General features: G+C 61.8%; 3 protein-coding genes across 3 annotated transcripts in view; 1 reads left to right on the forward strand and 2 right to left on the reverse strand.

Annotated features, from left to right (window-relative positions):
• The window catches only part of LOC104375815 (scavenger receptor cysteine-rich domain-containing protein DMBT1), a 32,759-nt gene extending 25,362 nt beyond the window's left edge, over window positions 1–7,397 (forward strand). Inside the window, exons 11-18 of the mRNA XM_086631001.1 lie at window positions 417–746; window positions 2,122–2,448; window positions 2,640–2,998; window positions 3,527–3,839; window positions 4,890–5,219; window positions 5,870–6,199; window positions 7,021–7,137; window positions 7,255–7,397. Coding sequence (XP_086487127.1) covers window positions 417–746; window positions 2,122–2,448; window positions 2,640–2,998; window positions 3,527–3,839; window positions 4,890–5,219; window positions 5,870–6,199; window positions 7,021–7,137; window positions 7,255–7,397 — 2,249 coding nt within the window. The remainder of the gene's footprint in view (window positions 1–416; window positions 747–2,121; window positions 2,449–2,639; window positions 2,999–3,526; window positions 3,840–4,889; window positions 5,220–5,869; window positions 6,200–7,020; window positions 7,138–7,254) is intronic.
• Window positions 1–16,140, reverse strand: part of LOC104380737 (scavenger receptor cysteine-rich domain-containing protein DMBT1-like) — a 96,652-nt gene that overhangs the window by 41,790 nt on the left and 38,722 nt on the right.
• LOC104375781 (uncharacterized) lies at window positions 11,316–12,971 on the reverse strand. The gene has a single exon (XM_009982208.2). It carries the CDS (start codon window positions 12,969–12,971, stop codon window positions 11,316–11,318), a length of 1,656 nt encoding a protein of 551 aa, XP_009980510.2.

The raw sequence follows: 16,140 nt of genomic DNA on the forward strand, positions 1-16,140 counted from the left end.
ATGTCCGTGTTCTCCTGTCCCCACCTCTGAACCAGGGTGCGACCACCCTCAGGGTACAGCTGGTGGTCTGCAGCTCCTTCCACCCTCCAAAAACCCTGTGCTCACTTTGCTGCAAGTCTCTGATAAAGGATTTAAAATGCCTCATCCCTGGAGGTGCTCAAGGCCAGGTTGGATGAGGCTTTGAGCAACCTGGTGTAGTGGAGGGTGTCCCTGCCCATGGCAGGGGCCTGGAACTGGATGGTCTTTGAGGTCCCTTCCAACCCAAACCATTCCATGATTCTACAACAAGGGACGCACAAGCTCACCCCAGCAATGTCATCCAGCAGCACCGCAGGGATGTCCTGCCTTCTCCAGCCCAGTAGCTCTTAGGGCACCCAAGCATACCCCAGTCACGCCCAGTTTCGGGTGTCTTCCAGGCTCGGGCATTGCCAGCGTCCCCAGGCTTCGCCTGGCAGGTGGTCTGAGCGAGTGCGCTGGGAGGGTCGAGGTGTTCTACAACAACGAGTGGGGGACGGTCTGCGATGACAGCTGGGACCTGCGCGCCGCGGCGGTGGTGTGCCGGCAGCTGGGCTGCGGCGCGGCGCTCTCAGCCCCCGGCTCCGCTCGCTTCGGCTGGGGAGCCGGCCCCATCTGGCTGGACGACGTGAGCTGCACGGGGGAGGAAACGGACTTATCCGAGTGCCGAGTCAAGACGTGGGGCGTCCACAACTGCCACCACGGGGAGGACGCCGGCGTGGTGTGTGCAGGTGAGAGCTGGCACGGGGACAGCCGGAGGCAGAGCTCCTGCTGGGACCCAGGGGCAGGCAGAGGGACCACTGCGGAGGAGATGCTGGGTGCAGGGCTGGTGTAGGAGCTTCTTGTACCTCCTGGACCTTCACCTCAAGGCCAAGTGCACCTGGGTCGAGGCAACCCTCAGTATCAGAACAGACTGGGGCATGATGGGACTGAGAGCAGAGAAGGGATGGGGATACTGGTGGATGGCAAGTTGGACTTGAGGTGGCAGTGTGCACTGGCAGCCCAGAAAGCCAACCGTATCCTAGGCTGCATGAAAAGGAGCATGGCCAGCAGGTCAAGGGAGGGGATTCTGCCCCTCTGCTCTGCTCTGGTGGGACCCCACCTATGGTACTGCGTCCAGCTCTGGGGTCCTCAACACAAGAAAGACCTGGACATGTTAGATGGGGTCCAGAGGAGGTCACAAAAATGGCCAGAGGGCTGGAACACCTCTCCTAGGCTGGAACAGGCTGCCCAGGGAATGGTTGAGTTGCCATTCCCAGAGATATTTAAAAGACATGTGGATGTGGTGCTGAGGGACATGGTTTAGTGGGGACTTGGCAGAGTTAATGGTTGGACTTGATGGTCTTAAAGGTCTTTTCCAACCTAAACGACCTATGGAGAAAGGCCGAGAGTTGGGGTTGTTCAGCCTGGAGAAGGCTCCAGGAGACCTTCCAGCAGCTTTTCAATACTTACAGAGGGCTTATAAGAAAAACAGAGAGAGACTTTTTCCAAGGCCTGTAGTGACAGGACCAGTGGCAAAGGTTTTATTTCAAAAGAGTGTAAATTTAGATGGGACACAAAGAATAAATGTTTGATGATGAGGCTGGTGAGCCACTGGAACAGGTTGCCCAGAGAAGCTGTGGCTGCCCCATCCCTGGAAATGTTCCAGGCCAGGTTGGATGAGGCTTTGAGCAACCTGGTGTAGTGGAGGGTGTCCCTGCCCACAGCAGGGGGGTTGGAACTGGATGATCTTTGAGGTCCCTTCCAACCCAAACTGTTCTGTGAGTCTGTACTGGAAGCATTCAACGTCTGGTTGAACGGGGCTTTGAGCAATCTAATCCACTGGAAGATGTTCCTGCCCATGGAAGAGGAGTCAGACTAGATGGTCTTCAAAAGCCCCTTCCAACCCAAACTGTTCAGCGAGTCTACAGCCCCGGGGCAGCCATCAGCACCCTACAGCCCCAGAGAAGTTGTGGACACCCCATCCCTGGAAGTGTTCAATGGGATGAGGCTTTGAGCAAGCTGGTGTAGTGGAAGGTGTCTGTGACCATGGCAGGGGGCTGGAACGAGATGATCTTGAAGGTCCCCTCCAACCCAACCCGTTCTATGATTCCCTCTCCACAAAAGCAGGCAACGCCAGCTCAGCCAGCCTGCGGCTGGCGGATGGACCACACCGTTGTGCCGGGAGGGTGGAGGTGCTCAACGCTGAGCAGTGGGGGACGGTCTGCGACGACAGCTGGGACCTGAACGATGCCGCGGTGGTGTGCCGGCAGCTGGGCTGCGGCAGAGCGGAGGCAGCCCCCGGCCGGGCTCGCTTCGGGCAGGGGATGGGGCGCATCTGGCTGGACGATGTGGGCTGCACTGGGAGCGAGGACGCTCTCGCCCAGTGCCAAGCCCGTCCCTGGGGGCAGAGCAACTGCAACCACGGAGAAGACGCCGGTGTGGTGTGCTCAGGTACGTCCTGGTCCTGAAACACGGCAGGTCCTGGGGGTCCAGGGAGGGGTCCATCCCACATCTCGGTGTCTCGGGTTGATGCCGCAGGGGGATGGTCAAGCCCTTCCTGGGGTGGGGAGTCCTTTCGCCCCAGCCCCAGGCGTTGCCACCAGCACTGCACTTGTCCGCAACCCGTCATGATGTTTCTCCAGCGCTTCCAGACGCCGGTGCAGCCACCGCATCGACGATCCGGCTGGTGGATGGCCCCCACCGCTGCGCCGGGAGGGTGGAGGTCTTTCACAACCAGCAGTGGGGGACCGTCTGCGACAACGGCTGGGACTCGAGCGACGCGGCCGTGGTGTGCCGGCAGCTGGGCTGCGGGGCGGCCGTGGCGGCCCCGGGAGGAGCATCCTTCGGGAGGGGCCATGATCCCATCTGGCTGGACGGGGTTGCCTGCGCCGGGGTGGAGAGCACTCTCACGGAGTGTCGGGCCAGGTCCTGGGGAATCCACAGCTGCACCCACGAAGAGGACGCCGGCGTGGTCTGCTCAGGTGATGCGCCTTCCTGCGGGGTCCTAAAAGCATAGCCTGGAGTGTCCCCTCCACCTTCCCACGCAAACAAGTCTCAACTTCTCCAACCCGACCTCAGAAGCGTTGGCTGCAGGAGGATTTTTAAAGCATAGGGGCTCATCCTCTTGGCAGACAGTGTTGGACCCCATCCCCACATCCCCGTAGCTGCCCCGATCCAACCACCCCTTTGCACAGCTGAGCATGAAGGGGGGAAAAAAGGACTTTGACGGCTGGTTTGGGATGTGGGCTGCACCAGGACTCTACTGGGTCCCAGCAAGGCTCCAAGAAAAGGGATTTATTTCTCCCCTTCACCATCAGGGACCAAGTCAGGAGGTCAAACGTAGGTGCCTGGTAGTGCTCATGGAGCCCCAAGGGCTGTGCCTGCTTGCACATCTCTGCAGGAAGGGTCCTCTGTCCTCCTGTCCCACCGTGGCTGGGCATCTGTCCGGGGTTTGCACCCCACAAAGTCCCTCCTCATCTCCAATGCCGCATCAGCTGCTTCTCTGCCCGCAGAGCCGCCCAGGGCGGAGGTGGCAGAGGTCCGCCTGGCAGAGGGGCCGAACCGCTGTGCCGGGAGGGTGGAGGTGCTCCACGCCGGGCAGTGGGGGACGGTCTGCGATGACGGCTGGGACCTGAACGACGCCGCGGTGGTGTGCCGGCAGCTGGGCTGCGGCAGGGCCACGGGGGCCCACGGCCGGGCTCGCTTCGGGCAGGGGATGGGGCACATCTGGTTGGACGACTTGAGCTGCACCGGGAGCGAAGACAATCTCGCCCAGTGCCGGGCCCAGCCCTGGGGGCAGAACAACTGCAACCACGGAGAGGACGCCGGCGTGGTGTGCTCTGGTACATCCCATCCTGTGCAATGGCATCGGAGAGGACGGGATGGGAGGGTCCATCCAGCTGCCCCTGGGGTGATGATGGCCCTGGGAAGGCATGGGGTTTTGGGGAGGGGGGCCAGGCTTGTCCCCAGCCCAGCAGCAGGTTCCCACCCCAATCATGACCAACATCTCTTCGAAACCTTCATCCCCTTCTTGGGGCACTAAGCGGCCAAGCCCCACCTCGAGGGGACCACCTGACCCCAAATCCCATCCCCACCTGCTCTCTGTTGTCTGGTCCACATGCTCACATGGGGTGACACCACCAGCTTAGGGCACGAAGAATCAGAATGGTTTGGGTTGGAAGCGTCCTTCAAGATCATCTAGTTCCAACCCCCCTGCCACGGTCACGGACACTCTCCACTACACCAGGTTGCTCAAAGCCCCATCCAACCTGGCCTGGAACACTGCCAGTGAAGGGGCAGCCACAGCTTCTTTGGGCAACCTGTGCCAGTGTCTCAGCACCCTCAGAGGGAAGAATTTCTTCCTTAGATCCCATCGAAATCTCCCCTCTTTCAGTTTAAATCCATTGCCCCGTGTCCTGTCACTCCACGCCCGTGCCCAAAGCCCCTCTGCAGCTTTCCTGTAGCCCCTTTAGGTACTGGAAGGTGCTGGAAGGTCTCCCCGGAGCCTTCTCTTCTCCAGGCTGAACAGTCCCAACTCTCCCAGCCTGTCTCCATAGCAGAGGTGCTCCAGCCCTCACATCATCTCTGTTGCCTCCTCTGGACTCACTCCAGCCGCTCCATGTCTTTCTTGTGTTGGGGACCCCAGAGCTGAAGGCAGCACTGCGGGGCTGGGGCGGGGGGGGGCTGTCTCCCAAGAGCAAAGTCCATCTCAAGTCCATCCCTACAGCCACGTTCCTCTGGAAGGGTTATGGAGTTGCATCCCTTACTGGGGGAGAACCATCACAACTCTATATTTGCACTCGGGCTTCTGGTTTGCGGATATTTTTATTTTTTTTTTTTAGCAAGGTGATGGGTGCCCCCTTCTCACTTCCTGACCACATTTCTTCTGGCAGATGCCAACGTCACGAAGGAGGTGCAGGTCCGCCTGGCCGACGGCCCAAACCGCTGCGCTGGCAGAGTCGAGGTGCTCCACGCGCAGCAGTGGGGGACGGTCTGCGATGACAGCTGGGATCTGAAGGATGCCAAGGTGCTGTGCCGGCAGCTGGGCTGCGGGACGGCCGTGGCAGCCCCCCAAGCAGCTCACTTCGGGCCTGGGCTGGACCCCATCTGGCTGGACAACGTGGAGTGCACCGGCACGGAGACCACCTTCTCCCAGTGCAGCCTGAGCAGCTGGGGAGTCCATAACTGCAACCACGAGGAAGACGCGGGAGTGGTGTGCTCAGGTGGTCCCTGGGGCGGGAATGCTCGGATGCCCCAAAAAGGGTTTATCCAGGCGGGAAGTGTTGGTGGGACACCCGTGGTGGGAATGACCTCGCAAGGGAGCTGGGCTGGTGGGACATTGTGGTGGGAACGACCTCACAAGGGAGGGCACCTTGCACGCCCATCCTTGCACACATGTGCACATTGCATGCCCATCCTTGCACATGTGTGCACCTAGTACGCCCATCCTTGCACACTGCACACCCATCCTTGCACACGTGTGCACCTTGCAGACTCATCTTTGCACATGCGTGCACATTGCACCCCCATCCCTGCACATGTGTGCACCTAGCACACCCATCCTTGCACACCCATCCTTGCATACGTGTGCACACTGAACACCCATCCTTACATGTGTGCGCACTGCATGCCCATCCTTGCACACATGTGCACCTAGCACACCCATCCTTGCACACGTGCACCTTGCACGCCCATCCTTGCACACATGTGCACCTAGCACACCCATCCTTGCACACGTGCACCTTGCACGCCCATCCTTGCACACATGTGCACCTAGCACACCCATCCTTGCACACGTGCACCTTGCACACCCCTCTCCGTGTGCCTGTGGGGTCGGCAGGCCCCCTCACCCCCCTGCCCCTCTCCTTTGCAGGCACGAACCCCTTGGAGCTGCGGCTGCAGGACGGCCCCGGGCCCTGCGCGGGGCGGCTGGAGGTGCTCTACAACGCTACCTGGCACGGGGTGTGCAGCAGCGGCTGGACCTTGCTGGAAGCCGCGGTGGTCTGCAGGCAGCTGGGCTGCGGGCCAGCCCAGGCGGCGCCCCTCGGAGCCCGGCTCAGCCCAGGGCCCGGCCGTGCCCTGCTGGAGGGGCTGAGCTGCCGGGGCACCGAGTCCTTGCTGCTGGAGTGCCAACAGAGAGAGATGGGCCCGGGAACGTGCCGGCACGGCGCGGCGGCCGGCGTGGTGTGCGCCAAGCCAAAGGGTGAGCACCGGGATCCTCCGCGGTGTCCGCACCAGGTGGGGGGAAAAGGTGCCAAGGTGAGAACAGGGAAAGGCCATATGTGCTCATCCCAGTAAGCTCTGGAGAGCCTCTCCTGGGGGCTGCACCATTTTCCACCACCTCTGGGAGCATCGGAGATGCCTTCCTGACCTCAGAACATGCTCATCACTCCCATTTTAGATAGATCTAAGGGAGAAATTCTTCCCTCTGAGGGCGGTGAGGCACTGGCACAGGTTGCCCAGAGAAGCTGTGGCTGCCCCATCCCTGGAAGTCCTCAAGGCCAGGTTGGATGAGGCTTTGGGCAACCTGGTGTAGTGGAAGGTGTCCCTGCCCATGGCAGGGGGTGGGACTGCATGATCTTTGAGGTCCCTTCCAACCCAAACCATTCCGTGATTCTATGATTTCTTCTTGGAGCCCAAATTTCTCTGTCCCCTTCCCCAAACCCTCTGGGCTCCCTCCAGGACCAGCCCCCATTTCTCAGATAGTTCGTGGTAGAGCTGGGACAGCTCTGAAGGATGAAGGAGGATCAGAAATAAACCTACATGAGATGTAGCACCCCAAATCCACAGTGGGACAAGGCATCGAAGGGCTGATGCAGGATTTAAGAGCAGCAGGAACGTGGGAAGTCCCTATGACCCCCCCATCCCACCACCCACCCAGGGAAACTCATCTTCATGTGAAACCTCACTAAGGAACAGCCATCTCCACCACTGGAGCTGCTGGGGGGGGGGTCAGGCCACGCTGGGTGCTGGGTTTCCTTCCACACTGGGAATGGGATCCCACGTCTGCTCTCCCCTCTCCAGGCGCTGCGCCATCCTGCTCGGCGCTGATAGCGCTGCTGGTGCTGGTGATGGTGCTGAGCGGGGTCCTGCTGGGGCTCAACCTGAAGACGAGGTGCATGGCAGTAGCCCAGGCTGGAGGTGACAGTCTCACCCCTCCGTGTTGTCCCCACCCAACCCACGCTCCTCGCTCCGGCCACCCACGGGGCCGCAGAGACGGGGCCAGCTCAGCAGCCCGGTGTCCCCTCCGTCCCGCAGCCCACCAGCGCCTCGGTGACCAGAGCACCTTGGCGCCGCCCTTCCAGCCCATGGGGGCCATCTACCTCCCCACCACGGCAGAAGCCCCTGACGACATCGACATGGAGACCACAGAGCTCATGAAGGAAGACAATGCCCTGTGATGCCAGCGCCCACCTCCCACCCCACCCATGGAGCCCGAGGACCCCGGCAGCCAGCACGGGGCCGAGCTGACGGAGCAGAAGGAGCTGGAGGAGCAGAAGGAGCTGGAGGAGCAGAAGGAGCTGGAGGAGCAGAAGGGTGCAAATGAATTAAAAAGGGGGTCCCCAACCCTCTTGGCGTGACGGGTGTGGAGGAAACACCTTTGTGCTTCTCCGCCACAGCCTCCCCCACACCATAGATGGAGGAAGTCCTCCCCTTTCTTGCCCATCCCAGGTACCAGAGCTGCACAGCACTCATCCCTCATCCCAAATCCTCAGCCATCCCGCCAGATGCACGGTGGGGCGGGCACACAGCCCCATGTTCCTCGCCCCATGCCCTCAAGCTGCAACCATCCCTTGGGGACTCAGCCGTGGGGAACCTTTCTGCGGAGGTTCACGGAGGCACGAGACGTGCTCCTGCTCGGCAGCTCGTGGTTCTCTGGGGGCACCCAGTGCCCACAAGCGTCCCGGCGCAGAGGGACCCCACTCCCAACCTTGCCTCAGGGTCTGTCGGGCTGGCACACCGAAGGCTGTGCCCCAAAAGCACCTGGGATGGTGGGAGGGAGGCCAAGAGATCCAACAAGCAGAGGTCCCAACTGCAGGAAACGGCGTCTGCCGAGCCAAGTGGTGCCTTCTTTGCCAGAAGGAAAGCAGGTAACGTCATGCCCGGTCCGCTCTCCAGCTTTTTTGGGGATGAACGACATCCCAAAACTGGGCAAGGTGCGGAACCAAAGGTTTCTCCGCGTTTCCCATTTCTCCTTCTTCCTGCGATGCTTCGGAAGGGCTGGAAAGGAAGGTCTCAAAATTAGGAGCAAAATCAGAGTCAGGGCTGCTTGAGGTCCATCACGTTCAGAAATAAACTGAAAACCTTCAGTGCGAGCCCTCATGCTCCTCACCCCTGGTGAATCCGTGCCCTCGATCCCACCCAGGAGTGTCCAGGAGCTCACTAGGTGCTGGAGCAAACACAGAATCACGGAATGGTTTGGGTTGGAAGGGACCTGAAAGACCATCTAGTTCCAACCCCCCTGCCATGGGCAGGGACACCCTCCACTACACCAGGTTGCCCAAAGTCTCATCCAACCTGGCCTTGAACACTGCCAGGGATGGACTGGAAAAGCTGGGCTGCGCCAGCATGAGATCACCCCCACAGGTCACAGCTGAGGGGAGCAGCGGGTCTGTAGGGCTTCCAAGCAGCACAAAACGTGAAATAATTTCCTCCAGCAGTGAGGCCATCCCTTTCCGTGCCAACTACCAAACCGGTGTTGGCCGTAAGGCCATCACTTGGTGACCTCATCCATCGCTTGGTGATCACGCAACGCACGATCCCAGCCCATGAGAAAAGCCTTAATTCCAAGATGGGACATCAGTAGGAACAGCCACCATGGGGCCTGAACCACCGGGGATGGCCCTCTCCTCCCGTTTGAAATGCCTCCAGGATGCCAAAGGCTGGAGATGACAGAATCCCAGAATGGTTTGGGTTGGAAGGGACCTCAAAGATCATCTAGTTCCAACGCCCCCGCCATGGGCAGGGACATCTTCCACCACACCAGGGTGCTCAAAGATCCCACAGGGATGCCCATGGGTGGGATGCCCATCAAAGGTCTCAGCTTGTCCAACCACAGAGTCTATCTACCACCTACCTAGTGCCACCTGAGATGCCCCCAGTTCCTCCAGACACTCGGAGAGGGGCTGGCATAAAGGGCACGGGGACTCGAAGAGATGCAGGCTCTCCTGGAAAAGGAGCTGAAGGCCAACTGGGTACTCTGGATCATCTCTGGCAGTTGAGCACAATCCCACATCTCCACCAACCACTTGGAGCACTTGACTGGGCTGCTCCTACACTGGCATCACTGGAGGTGCCTTCAGGTGTAGGAGACACTCCCAGAAGCAAAAATGTGACATGGAAGGAACCTGGAGTGACATACGCAACACTGCCTAGGGCAGCCACCTCCTGCCATCAGCCGTCCTCCACATCTCATGTCCCCAGTTTTTCCCTCTTTTACGAGAAATGTCCCCCTCTGCTCAGCACCAGGAGTTGAGGAGAGGGTGGGTTTGCGTGGAATATGGCCCAAGGAGTGCGTGTCTCACCACGCCTCAGAGGGTGAAGGACCACCATCACCACAGGGAACCTGTTCCCAGGGCTGCAGGTGCCACCTCCCTTCCCCAGAGACACACGGACACAGCAGATCCCAGGATGGGAACCTGGTGAGACGCGTCCACCACTGTCTGGGCTACAGATGACAGATGTTCAGGGACAAGCTCAACCCCAAAGCCAAATCATAACTTGCAGCCAGGAACAGGATTTGGAAAAGGTCAGAGCTGCCCCAGTCCTGTCTCAAGGGCCAAACCGGGAGAAAGTTGGGAAGCTGTGGGGCAGGGGGGAAGACCAACATCACCAGGAAGCCCACAACCACCCTTGCAGGGAGATCCACCAGCTCGAATGCCAAACACAGCTTGCTGGCCCATCTAGCACCCGTCCGCAGGGCAGGGGCTTCGCTATGCCGAGCGAGATCCACTCCGTGCGTGGGATTTCATGGAATCATGGAATGGTTTGGGTTAGAAGGGACCTCAAAGATCATCCAGTTCGTTCCAACCCCACACCCTCCACTACACCAGGTTGCCCAAGATCTGATTTGGCCAGTCCCTCCTTACCACACCTGCTGGCAACACGTGCCAGGTGACCTCCTGCCCACAACGGAAGGATGTTAGGAGAAGGTGCTGGGTGGGAAGGAGGGAAGACCACCAAGGACTATTCCAGCACCCAAAGTCCACGTCAAGACCCAGCCGGACACAGACAGGAGCTGGAGGAGGCGCTGGGGCTGAGCCATCATTAAATAACCACCCTGTAATTAGTGTGCGGAGCACCGAGGAGCACACGCATCCCACCCCCCATTCCCGGCGCTTCCAGGGACAGTACGGAAAGGGGGGACAGGGTGGGACACGGGATCTCCAGGAGTCCGAGGGGTGGCACAAGGCCACCAGCACAGGCGAGGACAGGGCTCCCGTCTCGCCCTCGTGAGCAAAGCTCCACGTGCCACCCTGCGCTCAGCAGCCAACAAATCCAGGCTCCAGGGTAGCTCCAGAAGTGGGAAAGGAGGAGGAGGAGGAGGAAAAGGAGGAGGAGGAGGAGGAGGAAGCAGAGGGCTGGTTGTATCTCATCCAGGTTCCTGCCTGGAAAGTCCCAGGAGCAGCTGGAAAAGGACTTGCAGCCCCAGGCACCGCTTGCTGAGGCTCCCACGAGCGTGTCCCTCGCTTCCGCTCCCTGCCAGCCCCGTCAGCACCCTGGGGCGGGAAAAAGGGAGTAATTAACCGGATCATTAGTAGCAGCACGAGATACGGACGGGACGCCGGAATCCCAAAAGGCTTCCCGGCGGGAAAGGGAGGTGCCTGCTCCTCGCTCTTCCCTGGGATCCTTTCTGCCACCCGTACTGTCGTTGCGTTCCCCTCCCGAAAAACCCGACGAGTCTGTCCCCTACCACGGGCTACGGCACACCCCGGCTCCCCGGGAGCCCCCGGCCCAGGCTGAGCCACGCTCGCTGGGATTACTGGGCAGGGGGATCTTGGGAAGACTTGGAGGGGGCGCCTCAGCCCTCCTCCCTGCAGGAGGACAAAGAAGAGGGCTCCTGCTTGCCCACTGGCGCATGCCACGAGTCACAGCACACCCGCCAGGAGCTGCCCAAGTGCTTGGGGAGGGTCCCGCCGGGATCGCCCTCCACGGAGTGCGGAGGAGAGCGCGGCACAGGTCCCGGTTCGGCGCAGGGAGCAGCACTACAGCTTTTGGGGGGGGTCACGCCGGTCCTCAGGCACGCATACGGTGTCCCCCAGCTCCAGGCTGCTCCGCTGTCGGCGCCGCTTCCAGCCCAGTGGCGTGGTGGTCGCAGCTCATCCGTCGCGGTGGACGCGCTGGTGCTGCAGCAGGTTGGAGGGGTGGGCGAAGCCCTTGTCGCAGACGCTGCACTTGTAGGGGGTCTCGCCCGTGTGCACCTTCTCGTGCACGGCCAGGTAGGCCAGGTCCTTGAAGAACTTGTGGCAGAAGCTGCACTTGTAGGGCCGCTCCTGGCTGTGCACGCGGTGGTGCTGGAGCAGCAGCGAGGGCCGGGCGAAGGCTTTGCCACACGCCTCGCACTTGTACGGTCGCTCGCCCGTGTGTGCCCGCTGGTGGATCACCAGGTAGGACGACTGCTTGAAGGCTTTGCCGCAGGTCTGGCAGGAGAAGGGGCGCTCGCCGGTGTGCACGCGCTGGTGGGAGGAGAGGGCGTTGGACTGCTTGAAGCCCTTGCCGCAGAGCGGGCAGACGAAGGGGCGGTCGCCCGTGTGCACCCGCTCGTGCACCTTGAGGCTGTGCCCGTAGGTGAACTTCTTGCCGCAGACGCCGCAGACGTGGGGCTTGTCGTCGCAGTGCTGGCGCTGGTGGAGCAGGAGGGCGTTGGAGGTGGGGAAGTCCTTGCCGCAGTCAGCGCACTTGAAGGGCTTGTCGGCGCAGTGGGTGAGCGCGTGGCGCTGCAGCTCGTAGGGCGTCTTGAAGCTCTTGGCGCAGCGCGGGCAGCGGAAGGGCCGCTCGCCGCTGTGGATGCGCCGGTGCTCCTGCAGGTTGGAGGAGCGCTTGAAGCGCTTGCCGCAGAGCTCGCAGCGGAAGGGCCGCTCCTCCGTGTGCACCAGCCGGTGGCTTTTGAAGTCGGAGTGGCGCTTGAAGGAGGCCTGGCACAGGTGGCAGCGGAAGGGCCGCTCCTCGTTGTGGACCACCTCGTGGCTGAAGAGCTCCCAGGCGCGCTTGAAGGCCTTCTCGCAGACGCCGCACTGGAAGGGCTTCTCGTCCACGATCACCTGGCGGATCTCCAGCTCGCCCACGCCGCCGCCGGCGCGCCGTGGCGGCACCGCCAGCCCCGCCGCCGCCTCCGCCTCCTCCAGCTCGCCCACCGCGCCGCCCAGCACCAGCTTGGCGGTGGAGTAGATGCCGCGCTCGTCGATCAGCTGGACGAAGTCTGGCTTGGCACGGGCGGCGGCGGAAAGGGGCGGCTCCGGGGAGCAGGACCCAGACCCTCCCTCCTCCTCCTCCTCGACGCTCCGCGGCACGTCCTCCAGCCCGTTCTCCAGCTCCCTCGGTCCCAAGCCACCCGTCCGGCCCCAGATCAGCCGCAGCCGCTTCCCCCGGGAGGGTCCCGGCTCTTCGGCGCTCTCCCCCCGCCCGGGGGACGCCAGGACCCGGCTTGTCTCCGGCTTCAGGCACAGCCGGTGCTTCCGCCGGCACGGCTGCGGCTCCTCCGGCACCTGGCGGCACAGGGAAGCCTCCCAGTCCTCACTGGCGTCCTGGCAGGACCTGCCCGCATCCTGAGGGATGCGGCACCGTCCCAAGCGGCGCGGAGAAGCTCGTCCCAGGGAGCCTTCCTCCAGCTCTTCTCTCGGCTGCGCCCGGACCACGTCTTCCTCCCCAGCCTCCTCCTGCTCCTCTTCACCGTCGGGCCCATCTCCTCGGGAAAGCGGGGAGTGCCTCTGGGAAAAGGGGGGCTCGCAGGCCGGCAGAGCCAGCTGCCCTTCCATGGCAGCGCCTGGAAAAACGAGAAAGGAGAGAGGGTGAGAAGGAGAACGGGCCGGGAGCGAGGAGGGAGGGAAGGGACGTGAGGATGGAGACCCACCAGCCTGTTCCTGGCACCCAAACCAGCTGCTGCTCCCAGCAGGGAGCGGTTTGCTTCCCGGCAGGAATTGCTCATGGTCGCCCGGTCGGAGCAGCAATGGAGGGACCGGCCTCAGCCGCGTCCCCAGCTGCCCAGCGCCATCCCGGCGGCCGGCAGCTTCCAAGGAAAAGCTGCCCAGAGGGTGCTCGGTGCCCCCGGGTGCCCACATGACCCTCGTCTCTGGGAGGGAGCTGCCAGCCCCGGGAGCAAAGGGATCCAGCCCCCAGCTCCCGGGATTCAGCAGTGCCGCTCGGCTCCGGACGGAGTTTTTCCAGGCTCCATCCGAGCCCGCCGGCACCTCCGGAGCCCGCCCGGCGGCTCTGCAGCTCGGGAAGCGTCGCCCGGGCTCCGAGATGCGCCCGGATCGCCCGGGCGGGACCTGCCGCCCCCCCGCAGGACCCGGCACGCGGAGCGGCCGAGGGGGAGGCCGAAGGCTGAAGCCCGATCCGTCTCCCAGAATCCCGCGGGAAATGGCACCCCATTATTAATAACCACTCGGATCCCGTTATTAATAACCGCTTCGATCCCGTTATTAATAACCACTTCGATCCTGTTATTAATAACCACTCGAATCCCATTACTAATAACGGCTTCGATCCCATTATTAATAACCACTCGGATCTCGTTATTAATAACCGCTTCAATCCCATTATTAATAACCACTCTGATCCCGTTATTAATAACCACTTAATTAATAGCCACTACTTAATTTCCTGCTGGGAATTCTGACGGGATGGTGAGTTTGACGACTCGTCACCAGGAATTCCGACAGGGAAAAACACGTCAGGAAAGGGAATGGTGATTCCAGTGCGTCCCAGTTTTCTCCCAGTATCAACAAGGATCTTCCCAGCATATCCTGGTATCATCCCCCCAAGAACACACCAGCCCTCCCAGTGCATCCGAGTTTTCTCCCAGTATCAACAAGGATCTTTCCAGCATATCCTGGTATCATCCCCCCAAGAACACCACCAGTCCTCCCAGTGTGTCCCAGTCTCCCCTGGTATCACCCCAGACACTCCCATCACATCCCCCTCCCCAAACCTGTTACAACCAGAGCCTCCCAGCACAGCCCAGTCCCAAACAGACCCTCTCGTCTCACCGCTTCCCCCCACCTCACAACCAGTTCACCCCAGTATCAACACGGGCCCTCCCATTAAAACCAGACCCATCCCCCAGTATACACCAGTCTCCCCAGTATCAACCAGACTCTCTCATCTCATTCTCAATCCCCATTACAACCAGATCTCCCCCCCCCCAGTATGTCCCAGTCTCGCCCCCAGTATAACCAGACCCTCTCATTTCACTGCCCTCTTCCTTCGCCGGTACAACCAGTCGCACCAGTGCACTGCAATCCCTCCCTGTATGAACCAGACCCTCTCATCTCACTGCCCTCCACCAATACCATTATAACCAGACCTCCCACCCAGTATGCCAAATTCCTCCCAGTATCAACCAGACCCCCTCACCTTTCCGTACTCCCCCACCTCCATCACAAGCACACCGTCCCAGTATGCCCCAGTCCCCCCAGTACCAACCAGACCCTCTCACCTCACCTCCCTCCCCCCTCCCACTACATCCAGTCCCCTCCAGTATGCTCTAGTCCCCCCCAGTACCAACCAGACCCTCGCACCTCACCTCCTCTCCCCTCCCACTAAAACCAGACCCTCCCAGTATGCCCCAGTCCCCCCCAGTACCAACCAGAGCCTCTCAACTCACCTTCCTCCCCGCTCCCACTACAACCAGTCCCCCCCAGTATGCCCCAGTCCCCCCCAGTACCAACCAGACCCTCTCACCTCACCTCGCTCCCCCCCTCCCATTACAACCATTCCTCCCCAGTCCCCCCCCGTACAAACCAGACCCTCTCACCTCACATCCCTCCCCCCTCCCACTACATCCAGTCCCCTCCAATATGCTCTAGTCCCCCCCAGTACCAACCAGACCCTCGCACCTCACCTCCTCCCCCCTCCCACTAAAACCAGACCCCTCCAGTATGCCCCAGTCCCCCCCAGTACCAACCAGACCCTCTCACCTCACCTCGCTCCCCCCTCCCATTACAACCATTCCTCCCCAGTCCCCCCCCGTACCAACCAGACCCTCTCACCTCACGTCTCTCCCCCCTCCCACTACAACCAGTCCCCCCCAGTATGCACCAGTCCCTCCCAGTACCAACCAGAATCTGTCACCTCACCTCCGTCCCCCCTCCCACTACAACCAGTCCCCCACCAGTACGCCCCAGTCCCCCCGGAACCAACACGGGCCCTCTCATATCACCTCCCTCCCCCCCTCCCACTACAACCAGACTACAACCCCCCCAGTTTCCCCCAGTCCCCCCCCAGTTTCCCCCAGTGCCCCCGCGCTCACCGGCCGCCGCCGCCGCGGCCCGACGGCGCCCGGAGAGCCGCTTCCGGCCGCGCTCGCGCGCAGCGCGGTGACGCCACTTCCGGGGGCGGGGCGGCGGCGGCGGCGGGGAGGGCGGAGAGCGGAGGGGGCTGCGCGTGCGCGGGGCGGGGGGGGCCGGGGGCGGGGGGGGGGGGCGAGGGCAAGTGTGCGATGCTGGAACATGCCTGGGGCACGTGTGTGCACGGGGACATGTGTGTGCGTGTGGGGACACGCATGTGCGATGCAAGAGCGTGTCTGGGGCACGTGTGTCTGCATGGGGACAGGCGTGTGCATGTGGGGACACGCGTGTGCGATGCAGGAACATGCCTGGAGCACGTGTGTGTGCACGGGGACACACGTGTGCGTGTGGGGACACGCGTGTGCGATGCAAGAGCGTGTCTGGGGCACGTGTGTGTGCACGGGGACACGTGTGTGCGTGTGGGGACACGCGTGTGCGATGCAAGAGCGTGTCTGGGGCACGTGTGTCTGCATGGGGACAGGCGTGTGCATGTGGGGACACGCGTGTGCGATGCAGGAACATGCCTGGAGCACATGTGTGTGCACGGGGACACGTGTGCGTGTGGGGACGCATGTGCCATGCAAAAGCATGTCTGGAGCACATGTGTGTGCATGGGGACATGTGTGTGCGTGTAGTG

Source organism: Tauraco erythrolophus, unplaced genomic scaffold (assembly GCF_009769465.1).
Source record: "Tauraco erythrolophus isolate bTauEry1 unplaced genomic scaffold, bTauEry1.pri scaffold_66_arrow_ctg1, whole genome shotgun sequence".
Taxonomy (NCBI): Eukaryota; Metazoa; Chordata; class Aves; order Musophagiformes; family Musophagidae; genus Tauraco; species Tauraco erythrolophus.

What these genes read in the sequence shown, in the direction of transcription:
- LOC104375781 (XM_009982208.2), bottom strand. Translation starts at nt 12,971, where the DNA reads ATGGAAGGGCAGCTGGCTCTGCCGGCCTGCGAGCCCCCCTTTTCCCAG.